Consider the following 16277-nt stretch of genomic DNA (forward strand, 5'->3'; position numbering starts at 1 on the left):
AAAGGATAAGTAATAGCAGTAATGACTGTAGCATTCGAAGTTACTTACCCTCATTTACGCATACGCGTAACAAAAAGGAAAAATTATACACTGCTGATGAGTATAACTCCCTTGAAGATCTACTACAGTATTTGGAAGACGTAAACCACAGCTGTGTACATCACGATTTTAGAGTGTCATAAAATTACCGTGATAATTGTCTGTGGTGTATTTAATTTATATTGTCTATTTTAGTTGTGATATCTATGACTTGAACAAAATATTTTGACAGCTGACAGCGCGCCAATAACATTAAACTAAACGGGAAATCTTGCAGCCGATATATTAAATAATTTGTAATATTATCGTGCTCCACCATGGCCAGTAACAAAATTTTAGAAAAACTTTTATCGTTCAATAATTCTGAAGCGACAAGTTCCCACTTCGATCCTCTACTCACCTCCGAAACCGCCGAAAATATCGCAAAAAGTTTGAGCAAAATTTTAACTCTTACGGAAAATGCCAATCAATCTCAGCTTAAATCAAAACTTCGCAAAAGTACACTGGAATTAACACAAAATTTGTGTGCAATGAAACGACCTTCCAACGTACTGCATGATGCAGAAAATGACCGAATAAATACAATTATCAACCATCTTTGTTGTAAGCAAGAAAAAGAAATGGAATCAAATTATTACCACAGGAAGAGAAAGAAAAACAAAGAATTAAACGACAAACTAGATTTATTTGGTTCTCAACATTTTGATTGCGTAAATACACTTGCCTTAGATAGTGAAATTAATATTAATAATGTAAACATTGGTGTTGCACTAATCAATATCAACTCGTGTACCAGTCGAAAATCACTGGAGGATATTACAATGTCTTGTTTGAACACACCTGGAAAATTAGACAATGTAACCAATGAATTTTTGACTAAAATTTGGGAGCATAAAACGCTTCTAATTACAACGGATATATACAATATATTAACTCTCAGACTAGCTCCTTTACTGGAGACAAAATTATCAAATATATCTGAAGAATTGTTGCATGTAAAAAATTATGAGTCATTTGATGAAATTTTGGACAAGTATTTTCCAAATAAAGATGTGTTATTTTTTCACCTGGCTCGCTACGCATCTGCCTTTCAAAAAGTATTTTTTATTTTAAATGAAATCTACCTCAAGAGCGAATTCACACCCATTTTACAAAGCTTTATACAACATATCTTACAAGACATAAAGTGTCGATCAGTGGATTATAGTTTGGTTCATTTATACCCTTATCATTTAAGATCCGTCGTATTTTATTTGGAAAGTAATCCTGAAGATATTTTGAAAATACCAGAGATGAAAAGTTTTATACAAAGTTTGGTGTCTATGATTAAAGAGAATAGTGAATTTGAATTCATTATGCTTCTGTCACATTACAAATCATGGCTACCTTATTGCGAACCAAATGAATTTGATTAATTATTGTGTAAAATACAGAAGACTCTTGGTTTCCCGAAATGGATGGTAAAAAAATGCCCTCAGTTCAAGAATATTAAAAAAAAATGTTTCATAAATACCTCTACAGTGAAACCTCGTATCTATCATTTTTAAAGGGATCTATTGTAGTAATTGTCCGCCTCTGTAGTGTAATGGTCAGCACGCTCGGCTACCGTTCTGGAGGTCCCGGGTTCGATTCCCAGGGGGGTCAAATAAATATAAGTGATTTTTTCACTGTAATATTTATTCAATATTACCCTGGACTGGTACCTGAAGCGGAGGGCTGATCACCTTTCCTTCGTGTGTAAGCGATCAAGATAACACTGTGTTCATATGAAGCAGTGCCCTATGCACCATTGGGGTGCGGATAAGGGTTTTATTATTATTATTATTGTAATAAACTATGAATGTTTGAAAATAATAAATGCAGTATTAAGAAGTTAAAACTCAAAGAGATATGTACATTAGAATAAAGATACCGTCCTCCCAATCTGCAAAACCATTGGTAGTTTAAAATTTTAAGAAGAATTCAAGATTTACATGTAAATAAATGTAATAATTAAAAAAAGTATAAAGCTGAACAGAACTAATAAAGTTGATTGTTGAATCGTAAATAATCTGTTTTATTTCCATAAGTCAACAGTATATTATTTTGGACTTTGCAAATAATATTTTTTTCGCCATCAGTTATTGAATGTGCGTAGTAGAAAGTTTTCAACCTTTCAAAGAGTGTACATGCTTCTGAAAATGAAGGTACAGGCAGCGGCTCCTCTTCATGGAGAGGAAAGGGAAGAGGCCTATATCCAGCAGTGGAAGACAGAGGGCTCATGAAGAAGAAAAAGAAAAATATTCAAAACAAATACGAACTTCACGGGACCAAAAAAATATTTCGCTATAATGAAAATTCGTTACACTGGATGTATAGGATAAAACACATTTCAAATTTATTTTATCACTATATTATACCCACTATTACTGGAAAATTAAAATTACTTATTACTGTTACACTACACCCGATCTTCCGGCCAGTGATCAATACAATATAGGTACCTACCTACTGCAGGACACAACAGAAATGAAATTATGATTTTCAAACTGAGACTTTCTTGGAAAAAAGAAATTTATAAGCAATGAAAGAAAACTGAATTAAAAAGCAACTTCAAATTGGTTTTTAATGTTTGATAAAAAAAAGGAAATTTTCTTTTGGACTTCTCAATGTTTTATAATGAATTGCAACATCATTTTAACATTTTGAAAAAAAAAGTTCGTTATTCTGAGATTGGCTTCGCTACATTGAATTTAGGTTCAGTACATTTTGGATGGAAGTTTTCCGGGGACGAATTGCAGATTCGTTATACTGGAAATTTCTTAAATTTGGTATTCGCTACAAAGAGATTTGACCTGTAGTGTGTTGATTAATTTATATTTGAATAGTTTTTAAACATTCGAAAATAAAACAAATATTTAAAAGTACATGCTGTTTAATTATTAATCTTATAAGTAGTATTTACAAAAAGCCGGTGTAAAAGTATGATTTTTTTGTCATTGATTTTGCCAAATCTCAAAGGGTTTCCCGATATTTATTTGATGTTTAACAAGTTTCTGAGTATTAACGTATGTGAATATCGGGTTTGCTTTTTGATTGACTTAATTCATTCATTATCGGTACCATATACCCGTTGTTCTGCCATAATTCAATAGCTTTGTTTGCAATTAGTTCTTCTGTATCTCCTCGTATCTAAAAATGACAAAAACTTAATGAGTGAAATCTGTCATTACACAAAACTTTAATACAGGTCTGATAACAACACCAAGAAAGAGCATTTACTCAGCTTAAAGATATTTATTATAGCATTGATCGTTATATAAAAGTGTAATTAATATATATAACACAAGATTTTTTTTAACATACTATGTAAATTTCATTTATCTATGGAAATAAGAAATAAATGTACGGGTAACATACTATGTAAATTTCATTTATTTATGGAAATAAGAAATAAATGTACGGGTAACATACTATGTAAATTTCATTTATCTATGGAAATAAGAAATAAATGTACGAGGTAGCCACGATAGCAAGTGTTTTTGCCAAGAATTTTCACTCATAAATTACATGAAATTAAAGCAACTTTAAACATGAAGAGTAAATCCACTCACGAGTAGGCATAGGCTATGAAACTTATAAAGTTGAAGCCTGAGTAGGGACATGATAAACGGTGTTGCATAAGCCGTAGCTAGATTTCAGAGTCACTTAGACGTTAGGTAATTCAAAAAAAAAAAAAAAACAGGTAGCCACCCATTCTAAGCTCACGTATAATATTTGATATGAATTACATGGTATGGATAACATGCTTATTTTTTTTACTTAACTATGAAGATATAAAATATCATCTACCTGTATACACGCGGCAGATGATTTAAAAGAGAATTTTCTAAAATGCTTAAGAACTTACATCTTGAAGACACTTGAGGATTTGTTCTGTAGATTTACATTTCAATAAGTTTCTTCGTAATGTAACCATTAGAGTGACCGCCACGAATACTAAAATATTAGATGATCCACCACACACCTTGTCCCATATTCTAAAACAATAAATGATTGTGTATTTAATTTCTTAAATTTTCAATTGTTTTAAGAATATTATACCGATGTGTCTCAATACTAATAGCCGATGTTACAAGCGGAATTGCATGGACTCTCATTAAGGTGACGTGTTATACAAATTATGATTTAGTACATCAAAAATCACAAACTAAAAACAAAATAAAATAATTCAAAACACTTTTTTGTTTTTATTTCAAAGCCTGAGTACAGGGTGCAGGTCTAAGCTTCAAATAGAGTATTCTTTTGAAAATTTAATTTATTACTCATATAGTATAATTACCCGCCTCCGTAGTGTAATGGTCAGCACGCACGGTAGTTCTGGAGGTCCCGGGTTCGATTCCCAGATGGGGTGAAAATAAATATTGGCAAATTTATATATATATATATATATATATATATATATATATATATATATATATATATATATATATATATATATATATATATATATATATATATATATATATATATATATATATATATATATATATATATATATATATATATATATATATATATATATATATATATATATATATATATATTCAAAATTATAATTTTGAAAAATAATAATTTTGAATATATATATATATATATATATATATATATATATATATATATATATATATATATATATATATATATATATATATATATTTATATATATATATATATATATATATATATATATATATATATATATATATATATATATATATATATATATATATATATATATATATATATATATATATATATATATATATATATATATATATATATATATATATATATATATATATATATATATATATATATATATATATATATATATATATATATATATATATATATATATATATATATATATATATATATATATATATATATATATATATATATATATATATATATATATATATATATATATATATATATATATATATATATATATATATATATATATATATATATATATATATATATATATATATATATATATATATATATATATATATATATATATATATATATATATATATATATATATATATATATATATATATATATATATATATATATATATATATATATATATATATATATATATATATATATATATATATATATATATATATATATATATATATATATATATATATATATATATATATATATATATATATATATATATATATATATATATATATATATATATATATATATATATATATATATATATATATATATATATATATATATATATATATATATATTCAAAATTATTATTTTTCAAAATTACCCTGGACTGGTCAGACCCTGAAGCGCAGGAATGATCACCTTGCTTTCATGTGTAAATGATAAAGGTAACACTGCATTTATATGATGCAACGCCCTATGCACCATTGGGGGGCGGATAAGGGTTTGAAGAATACGTTCAAAAGTAGCGTTATTGATGGCGGATTTTTGAGATGACCGTTTGACCCCTTATCAGATATTGCTGGCTTTCCATCGCCCCCTAAACCAGGCATGTCAAACATGTGGCCGCTTGCGGTGATATTTTTCATTTATTTTAATTCTTCATTGAAATCATTTTTTTGTACGGCAACATATGATATTCTTTTACAAAATCATTAAGTTGGATCTACTGTACCTCATGTGACTATTTTTGATAATAAATTATTCACTTAAAGCTAGATAAAAATGAGAATGAGAAGAGTTATTTTGAGTTTTTTGATGTTGCCCGCCGGCGTACCCAAAATACCTTTTGCGGCACTTGAGGCCTTTTGAGTTTGACACCTTGGCCCTAGACGATGTTGGTACCCCAATGGAAGTGATATTGCCCACTTTAGGGGTTAGTTTTGTACATCTTTACATCTATCTTCATGAATACTTAATAAGTCTTATCAGCCCATATAGCCTATTTATAGTTATAGAGATATAAAAACATTTGAATAAAAGAGATGACAGGTTTCCATTAGCATTATCTTGATACCCGATTTTAGATATAGAAATTTTTGAGTCAGAGTTTCTCGGTTTGGACCCAGCCTACCACAATTTAATACCTATTTCTAATAATATTAGGCCGCTAAGGCTCATAGAAATAGTATGAAATTAAAGTATTTTTGTAAATTATAAAAATACAAATATTTCTCTTTTCTAAAACAAAAAAAAAATCTTACCTTGCTAAAGCCGACTCGTCTAATATTCCTGCAAAACAACAGTTGAACCATTTCTCCAATGGCAGAGAGTCTAGAGCTTGATTTTCTTGTAAGAATCTGGGAACATATAAATAAACTTGAATTTATAAACTAGACATTTCTACTTTACTTTTGAAGCCGACGTACATTAGAACATAGAGAAATAGATTTTATTAGCCTAGGGACCTCGGTATGTGTTAGCAATGTACTGCCCGCTCAATTAAGACTGTAATGTGTCACTTTCAGAGGTGGTCCTTGGCCATACCGAGGAAAAAATAGCTCAGGCTAGGTTAAGCTATTTTCAAGAATATTGTAGACTGAAATTATTGTTATCTATATACTGTTCTGTGGTGCGCACTCGACTGCGCCGAGGTAGCAGAGTGGGGATATCCTTATACGTGCTAGAGGGAGATGGCACGCGAATGCCCTCGCTCTCTCTACGCCGTGATTGGTGGACATACCCCTCTCTGCGATTGGTCAGGCGCAGCCGGGTGACGCTGCGACAAGGCACCCAGAGCCAGTATATATAGGGGAACATTTGTCACAATAAATCAGATTTCAATCGACTACCGCTGCGTTTACTTCTCCTTGCCCCCGCTTCTTCCCGACTTCGCTGCCCGCCCGGACTCTTCGCCCAAGGAACATTCGACCGCTGCTACCCCCTGGATTTGGACTCAGAAATACTTTGGAGTTGACTGCACCCGGACTGGACAACGACGGAGCCGCCATGGCCCGACGGAGCGATACCGGATTTACGACCCGGTTGCCTGATGCAGGTTGTGGCTGCCGGTGATATCGCATTACCGGCGATCGCAAGGGATCTCTGGGCTTTCGGTGGATCTCTATGCAGGTAGATCCACCATCGAGTACGGCCGCGGATTGCTGACGCCCGGCCGCTCTGCGTTGACACCAGCACCTGCGGAATCTACGGTACTTTGTGCTGCGGCGCGATAACTTTTTTATAGAATATCTTATTTTAGTTATTAAATATGGGAGTCGAATGCTGCAATATATCGTTCTGAACATTTTTAATTTGTTGCCGGCGGGTGTTAGAGGTCAAAATAAAATATGGAACAAAGGCAAAATAAAGGAATGGGTAAATGATCAAGAGTTAATTTTATGAAAATTGTAAAATGTTTATATTCTAAATTCTCTCTCTTTTTTGTGTGTATATAGGTTAAAATGGTTAAAAAAGACACACAAGGTGGCTTTGTGGGTCACTATATATATATTTTTTAAATATGTTTTAAATTGTTATTTAAATAAATGTATACAATTTATGTTAATAAAAAAAGTTACTGTGCTTACCCAAAAAAATAGAATCAACTCTTGTGGAGAGAGACTTGCACTGGATATTTATTTACTGTACTTAATTAAGGATATAAGACATTTTTTGTTTGTATTTCAACTTGACATGTATGTATAACAGGCATTAAAAAAATCAGTAGATTCATATCTTCTGTTTATTTAATATCCGTAGGGAGGCTATTAACTAACTAACTAACTAACTAACCATCACGCCGCTTCCCGCAGGGGTAGGCAGAGAGAATAGAGCGCCACACCACTCTGTCCTTGCAAACATTCTTCGCCTCTTCCACGTTCATGCATCTCCTCATACATACCCGCCGATTGTTACGACTCCTAACCTGACCACTTTCAAGTATTTGGCATACCTGATATATGATAGGGAGGCTATTAAAATGATTAATTCTTAATTATTTATAGTTTTGTTGGAATTGCTTGGTGTTACACCTTTAGTTACATTACATGGTAGTCTGAAATAATTTTAGAATCTTAAGGATGAACTTCTTTATAATTATATGTTTTTATTGACATTTTATTACTTGAAAAATTGTTATTTTTTTAAATGGTTTCTCAGGAGCTTGAAAAATTTTTGTCAAATAAGTTTTTTTTAAAGAATTACTTTGATAATTATACTGTGCACTATTTTGACAGAGGTCACTATGTTGTATACTCCTCCCTTTATTTAAATATTCATCCCTTACTTAATCCATGATTAAATCTTGATACTTACATATTTTCAGCTGTAGCGACCTTATTACCTAGGTTCTAAATAATTAAGGAAGCTAATATTCCAAAATTCACAATTGCACTCTTAAGTGATAAGATCTAATTATCTTGAATTTGCTAGTAATATTGTTATACACTTCGGACGGGAAAGGTATTTCTACGCATTCAGTTGATTGATGCTTAAGGATTATTTTTACCTCCTGTGCCAGCCTCATTTCAAAGTCAGAAAAGAAGGAATTATGTCACGTTTTTTATGAATATTACGTACCAATCTCTTTGTTAAGGTCTTAACTCGTTAGTGTAAAGGTAAAGGGGTATATCTGTCTCAGACCAAATTTTACAGGAGAGCAAAAACAAACTTAGGATGGCATATGTACATATCTTAATAAAACTAAATAAGTATTGCAACTACAGCTATATCCTTTTGCTAGATTATGGAATACACTATTTTAGACATTTTGTGGAACAAAATTAGAAAATGAAAAATTTGACATATATACCCCCTTGCCATTACACTACCGAACTAAGTGTACACAATTATCGAATCCCATCAGAAGCACTCTACAGGAGTAAAAAACACCCATCCTTAGTGTGTTAAAAATAAAATTCGAAAAACCCAGATATTATTGAATATTTAAATACCTAAGGAGCTGACTACTAGATAAATCAAAACACGACTTATGATTCTACTTAATTTATTGATTTTTGTGACAGCTATTTTACCTCGCTAGACTTCTCTAACTAAAATTCGTTTAACTTAATAAATAAAAAAACATGACAATCTTTCAAACTCACCTGTAAAGGTCTTGGTCTTCTTTTTCTAGTAAATTTTTTGTCCAATCTATAAGTTTAGGAATATCTTTGCCAAACTGTTCTACTAAATGATAGAACCCTTTGGCTAGCCAATAAACATCCGAGTCGTCATCGCACATCTGTAAAAGTGTTTCTGCAATGGGAACAATACCGCTCTCCATCTAAAAAGGACAATTATTTGTTTATTTAACTCTTTTAACAAAAATATTCTTAAACAATATAATCAACTGGTTACTCTAACAAGTAAAAAGAAATAATAAAAGTAATGTTGTTACGTCTATAATCGAAGTAAAGGCATATTAAAAGATTAGATATTTGAAAAATAAAATAAAAACACTATATAAAAATTATAAATTATTAAAAAAAAAAAAATTATATGAAATAATAATTTCTATCCCACACGTTGGAATATGGTCGTCGAATGTAACAAAATTGAGAAGTATGTAAAAAAAAAACTTTCAAAATATACCAAATATGCAGCGTAATTCAAACGATGAATGCGGTAAAATGGCGATAGAGAAACTATCAGTGCAATCTATTTTTGTATGAAATTAATTCGGGGCAGAAGAAATAAACGAGACATCCAGGAAAACGACTATTGGAGGAACGATAGATAGAGATTTCACTGTATATGTGTGTGTGTGTGTATGAATATATCACACTATCATAATATCGATTAGTTCAAAGGATCCCAACTCGTTACCTACAAAGCGAGAATTAAGTATTGCACATGGCATTGCACTTAATTCCTGTTGGAATTAGATGGCCAAACAGATGGACTCCTCCACAAAAAAAAACAATAGCTGGCACTAGCTTTTGGTTCAGAATCTTATTCCAGGGAGTTGTCTCTAAATAAACAGACACTTCACCTCTCCGTGCATACCGCCCAAACCGTGGGGTCATAAAATACCATGTCAGATAGAGTGTGGCCTAGCATTTAGGGCGAAGTGATTATTTCTGGAATATTTCCAGATTATGTCGGGATTTCGACTACCAACGCCCGTCTATTGATAATATAATACAATTAAATTATTTTTCAACTAGTTACATGTTTTACCGACTGAACAAACCATGCTTTGAAATGTCATAATATCTTACTATTCGAGAGGTTAAAAGCAACATTGGTGCAAGTTACCTGAATGTTAAAATCGTAAAGGAGTCTTCCCATTTCCAAGTAGAACATGGCTAGAAACAGCTGAGGTTTGGGAGTATTATTATCAACTATACGCATGACTTTCAATGCGTGTAAGAGATCATCGAACTGTGCCTGACGTTGAGCTGTGACAAACTCCTGTGATTCAGTGTATACTGGGAGGACTCCTGTCAACAAAAAAACATGCGGAGCAATGTACATTATTATTTGAAATATTGCTAACTGTTGTATCTTCCGAATGGGTCTATTCAAAGATTTATAATTTTTTATTCCACCCAACTACAATATTGATAACACCACTTGGCCTAGGCAACGAATGGACATTGTCTTACCATTAAGTATATTAAAAATTATGTATTTTATGTGTCACAAAAAATAGTGTATTTTTAATGATATTATAATATGTTTAGAAATGTTCTAATGTTTAGAAATTAAGATTATGTAAGTTATAAAGGTAGTCGAGAAGAACAAAGAGACGCAGTTCAGTAAGTTTTAAATGTTACAAATACTGTCCCCACCCCATGCAACGCCTTTAAAATAGTATTTAAGGGGTGGCGGACAAATATTTGTGTGTTCAGATTAGACAATATTCAAAACGCGTATACGCCGCGCTCGCTCTGTTTTTATATTGGTGTCGCTCTGTTCTTCTCGCCCTTGTGTTTGGTAATTTTCGATATATTGGTGAAATTTTGTTATTTTCACATTTATAACTTTGTAATTTTAATATATAAAAGATTGTCTTCATTTGCGCGTTTTCGTCTTCCTAATAAAAGTGATCCAGTACCGTTAGTAGTAACAACTGTTATTGAATTAAGTACACAGAATTCCCTTTTTACATATTTTTTTTACATGATTTAAATAACATGGTGCAACATTTAAAAAATCAAACATTCATTTAACCTTCCCTTCTGGTGATATGTATTTAGTACAAATTGACTTTTGAATGAAAATATCTATATAAAATATAATAGATACAGGCTCAGAATTTTTATATTTTGTCCATAATACAATCAAGTATTACATAAAAGTATTTTAGTATAAAGTAATTCATTTGCAGGGACGGAAATAAATACTTGTAAAAAAATCAGGGACAGAATCACCAATACATAAACGTTTCTCAGTGTGTGCTTGTATGCCGTGTTTTGCATACACGCGCAGTTTCATACTGTTTCTGCCGATCTCGTTTTAGTAGCGCACAAGTCGTCCTTCAGGGTGGTTGTTGCTACGCCAGCTATGGCAGCTACTTGCTATGTATTTTTTTCTCATTTTCTGATACTTACCAGAGCTAATATTACAAAATTGATATATTTCAACTTTACACACGTGTAATATTCACCAATTCTACCCATGATTGACAACCACACTATTGAAATTCTTGAAACTTCTATATATATTGATCAAACTCGGAACACAGTGTGCGTGACTTCACAAGAGACATCTATGGTGGGATGAGAAGAGCTCTTATAAAGCAGAAACTCTTTCATTTGTATGTGAGGTATGTATCCTTGTTGTCAATCATGGGTAGGATTGGTGAATGTTACACGTGTGAAAGGTGATCACTTAAAAACCAGCCTATGATGGTTGTTAGCCCTGCAAATGCCCAGACCTATATTTTCTTCTTTATCTATGTTGAGATGTCAAAAAAATTATATGCACATTTAACAAAAAAAGTTAAATCAATTCGAAGGTAGGTAGAAAAATATCACTGTCAAATAATAGTGTACAATAATATAATACGTTACCTAATTGAACTTTCCAGACTAAATTTCGATATGTAGATGGAATAGTAAACCTTAATCCAAATTGTTTCAACTTTACTTTGTCCCATGGTCTATCTTTCAATAATATTTCTAAAGATTTCTTTTCCTCGACACTTCGACAGCCGACTTTCTCGTAATAAGATGAACGAAAATTTCTTTCATCGGTCATGGCGTTTCGAAATATTTTTATTTGAAAATGCAATTATATTAATTTCAGATTTGAATGATATTGCGGCAAGATTCTGCCGTTCCAAGACTACCGTAAAAATACAAACGTCAAACTGACAGTTCTGTAAAAAGTGTTGCAAACCTACGAAACACTCCAATAGTGTTACCAGCTCAAAAATATGATGGGGAAAAATATACGAATGAAAAGTGTGACGTTAAAAATAACAGTCTATAGATGTCACAATAATATTGGTAAAAATGTTAATTTACAAAAAAAAATTATATGAAAAACAAAGTTATATACTTTTTAATTTAAAAAAAATGAAGTCAATTATGAATTCCTTCATGACTTGATGGGCACAATGCACTTATATGTTTTTATTTTTATTTTTTATAAATATGTCAAAATCTTGGAAAACTCGAATTTAATTGACAAGGGTCGACTATTATCGTTTTAAAAAAGGCCTCTCAGTAATTTATTACTCTTTAGATTCCTATTCAAACCCAGTGTTTGGAGCGCTACGTGCAGCGCAGTCAAGGGATGACTGGAGAAGAGTCATTGCTTCCACAAGGATCACAACCCTCAGTAATGAGGACTAAGGCAGAAAAAAATAGAATTCAAATAGTACACGAACCCAAGGGACACCGTGATGGATTGAAATCGTGTTCATTTGTAATCATTAATTATATGAAAGCAAGCTTGTCTCTCCAGATTCTTGGATTTAGGCGTGGAATTTGATGGTATACAGATGACGGAAATAAAGAACATAGGGTGGAGAACATTATTGCCTAGTGGGAAGGAAACGGAGAAGGAATAGTCGGCAGGAATAGGAGAATAGCAGTAATGACTAGGGCACTTAGGGTTGAATACCCGTACTCATACTAGCTTGTGAACTTGAAAACTGCTGAGGTAAACGAGTCCTTTAAGATCAACAAAAAAACTTGAATTGTTAACCTAAATTTTAACTTAAATTTTAACAAGCCATCAATATGTTATTAATTATTCAATTACCAAATTAAGTGTTTAAGCTTTTAAGTTATCAAGATAAAGGGATATCAAGCTATTGCGATAAAGATAACACAACAACGCTAATATAAGTCTAGGATTGTTTTGATATCTTTAAATTTACTTCTGGACTATTATTTTCAATGTCTTGCAATCATTCATCTGTATTGTGTGAAATTAAAAATTACTGATAAAAATATTCATATATTTTTACAGCATAGAGATAAATTAACTTAAGCTTCTTCTTCTTTTTCATGAGCCCTCTGTCCTCCACTGCCTATAGACCTCTTCCCCTTCTTTCCATTTCCCCAAGTCTGTTTTGGTCGGTTAGAAAATATTGCTGCACATGAAGTTTAAAGAAATAAATGTATATCTATATATTTATATATATATATATATATATATATATATATATATATATATATATATATATATATATATATATATATATATATATATATATATATATATATATATATAGATACATATATATATATATATATATATATATATATATATATATATATATATATATATAGATACATATATATATATATATATATACATCTACGATCCTTCTTTCCTTTGGATACCCTTCTTTCCATTTCCCCAATCTGTTTTTGGTTGGTATACTATATATATATATATATATATATATATATATATATATATATATATATATATATATATATATATATATATATATATATATATATATATATATATATATATATATATATATATATATATATATATATATATATAGATACATATATATATATATATATATATATATATATATATATATATATATATATATATATATATAGATACATATATATATATATATATATATATATATATATATATATATATATATATATATATATATATATATATATATATATATATATATATATATATATATATATACATCTACGATCCTTCTTTCCTTTGGATACCCTTCTTTCCATTTCCCCAATCTGTTTTTGGTTGGTTAGAAAATATTGCTTTTTATCAATAGGCCCGCCAATGTACATTTCTGTACAAGAAGTTGAAAGAAATAAAAATAAATAAATATTATCTATGTCATATGGTATTAGATGAAGATGCTTGGATATACGATAGCAGTACACACGCTACACGCATATAAAACGAATCGGGACTAATGTCCTTGACCACAGAGGGATTGACCAAGGGTAATGGGATTGAACCCTGTGACCTCGGCTGTATGGCCGCGGAACTTGGATAGGTACTGTCTAGCTCTTCGAGGGGCTATATTTGATATTGAGTGCTAAAAATATTCTCTCATTTTCATGCGACATCTCACTTGTGAGTGGAAACATCTCACGCGTAAGTGAAAGCATCCCATTTGAGAGTGGAAACATCTAAAGCGTAAATGAAAGCCTCTTATTTGCGAGTGGAAACATCTCACGCGTAAGTGAAAGCATCTCATTAGCGAGTGGAAACATCTCATGCGTAAATGAAAGCCTCTTATTTGCGAGTGGAAACATCTCACGCGTAAGTGAATGCATCTCATTTGCGAGTGGAAACATCTCACGCGTGAGCGAAAGCTTTTTGTTTATGAGTTTATGAGGAAACATCTCATGCATGGGTCAAAACATTTTGTTTATGAGTGGAAACATCTCTTGGATAGGGGAAAACTTTTAGTTTATGAGTGGAAACATCTAATGTGGAAGTGAAAACATCTCATGTGGAAGTGAAAACATCTCGTTTCATGTGTATGCGGGGGGTGAAATTAGGATTCTATTAAGATTCATACAAATAAAGTGACGTTCATTACGAGGAAACTCATAAATAAATAATTGTAAGGTCTACCAGAAGTTGAAACTGTTGCTATTTATCTAGGTCTCAAATTAGAAAATCTCGAATTGCACTCAATCTTGAGGTGCATCAGGATAAACTCTCCTAACGTGTAATGGTTAGCGTTTTTAGCTACCGTGCTGGAGTTCAGTTGTGCATGTTTTCGGAATGCCCAGAAAATGTACTATATCCCACCCAGCAAAAGAGGCATATTTTTGACTTAATATTTATCCGCTACACGGCAGAAAGTGTTGTTTTTGCATTTGAATAAAAGGTATTGTTTAAATTTTTTTTAATATCCACAATATTTTTCAAATTGCGAAAAAACCTTAAAGTTTTACCTAAAAAGATCTGTTGCACAGTAAAAAGTACAATAAGTGGCTTGATATTTATTTTTAATACATTGTATTATATTTTTAAACATTAAAAACGATCTCTTTAAAAATCTTTTTTTTTTATATGTGACGTTGTTGAAAGGAGTGAGCGATATGTAGTTGACGATCGAGTTAACACCGCTTCGATCCGACCGAAAGATTATTTGTCTATGCCCACCTAATTTAAATGCGTATATATTTAAAATAAGTCCATTTTTTAATGTTTATGATATTGACACACCTGAGAACCGAGCTCATGACCTCACCCAATCAAATACTGCGCGCTAACCATAGCACTGCGACTCGGAATCATTTTTTTTAATCATTCAGGAAATAAATCTTAAATTAGCATAAACATTTAAGCGGGTAATAATTTGTTTTTCATGTAAATAAACACATTAAAAAACTTCTTATTGTTTTTCTCGTATTTTGCGTAGTTCTAATAACAAGTAGGTATATACCTAAGTTATTTATATATTTTTTCACACACACACAAAATCTTATATTACTATTCATATATAAGTATACACAAGTATATAATTGCGAGGCTACCAATTTCAAACTAGGCTAAATCGTTGTTTTTTAAAGCTCAGAAATCAATGAAAAAAAACATTTTAAAAGCATTTTTTTGATTTTTTATAAAATATTATAGTACATGCTTGTAACAATGCTCCAATAAAATGCAAAGACGTACTTGTTTATATTTAATTTAATAAAATTATGATGAATTTTAATTTTTAGTAAGTTTTCCATTTTTTGACGAATTTTGATTTTTTAATGCTAGTGTTGGTTTATAGATTGGGACAACAGTTCAGGTTTTTCACTTTAAATTAGTTTAACAAACCAAATTGGACGTTAAACAAATTA

At 30.7% G+C, this 16277-nt stretch overlaps 1 protein-coding gene across 1 annotated transcript; it reads right to left on the bottom strand.

Annotated features, from left to right (window-relative positions):
- Positions 1 to 707: 707 nt before the first annotated feature.
- TBC1d7 (TBC1 domain family member 7) lies at positions 708 to 12322 on the bottom strand. The gene is made up of 6 exons (XM_088273280.1): positions 12021 to 12322; positions 10261 to 10445; positions 9108 to 9286; positions 6264 to 6359; positions 3929 to 4058; positions 708 to 3210 (listed from the first exon to the last, which is right to left on the bottom strand). Exons 1-6 carry the CDS (start codon positions 12205 to 12207, stop codon positions 3082 to 3084), a joined length of 906 nt encoding a protein of 301 aa, XP_088129406.1. The 5' UTR covers positions 12208 to 12322; the 3' UTR covers positions 708 to 3081.
- Positions 12323 to 16277: the final 3955 nt, after the last annotated feature.

Source organism: Brachycentrus maculatus, unplaced genomic scaffold (assembly GCF_059751285.1).
Source record: "Brachycentrus maculatus isolate JH-2025_06_01 unplaced genomic scaffold, ASM5975128v1 h1tg000564l, whole genome shotgun sequence".
Classification (NCBI taxonomy): Eukaryota; Metazoa; Arthropoda; class Insecta; order Trichoptera; family Brachycentridae; genus Brachycentrus; species Brachycentrus maculatus.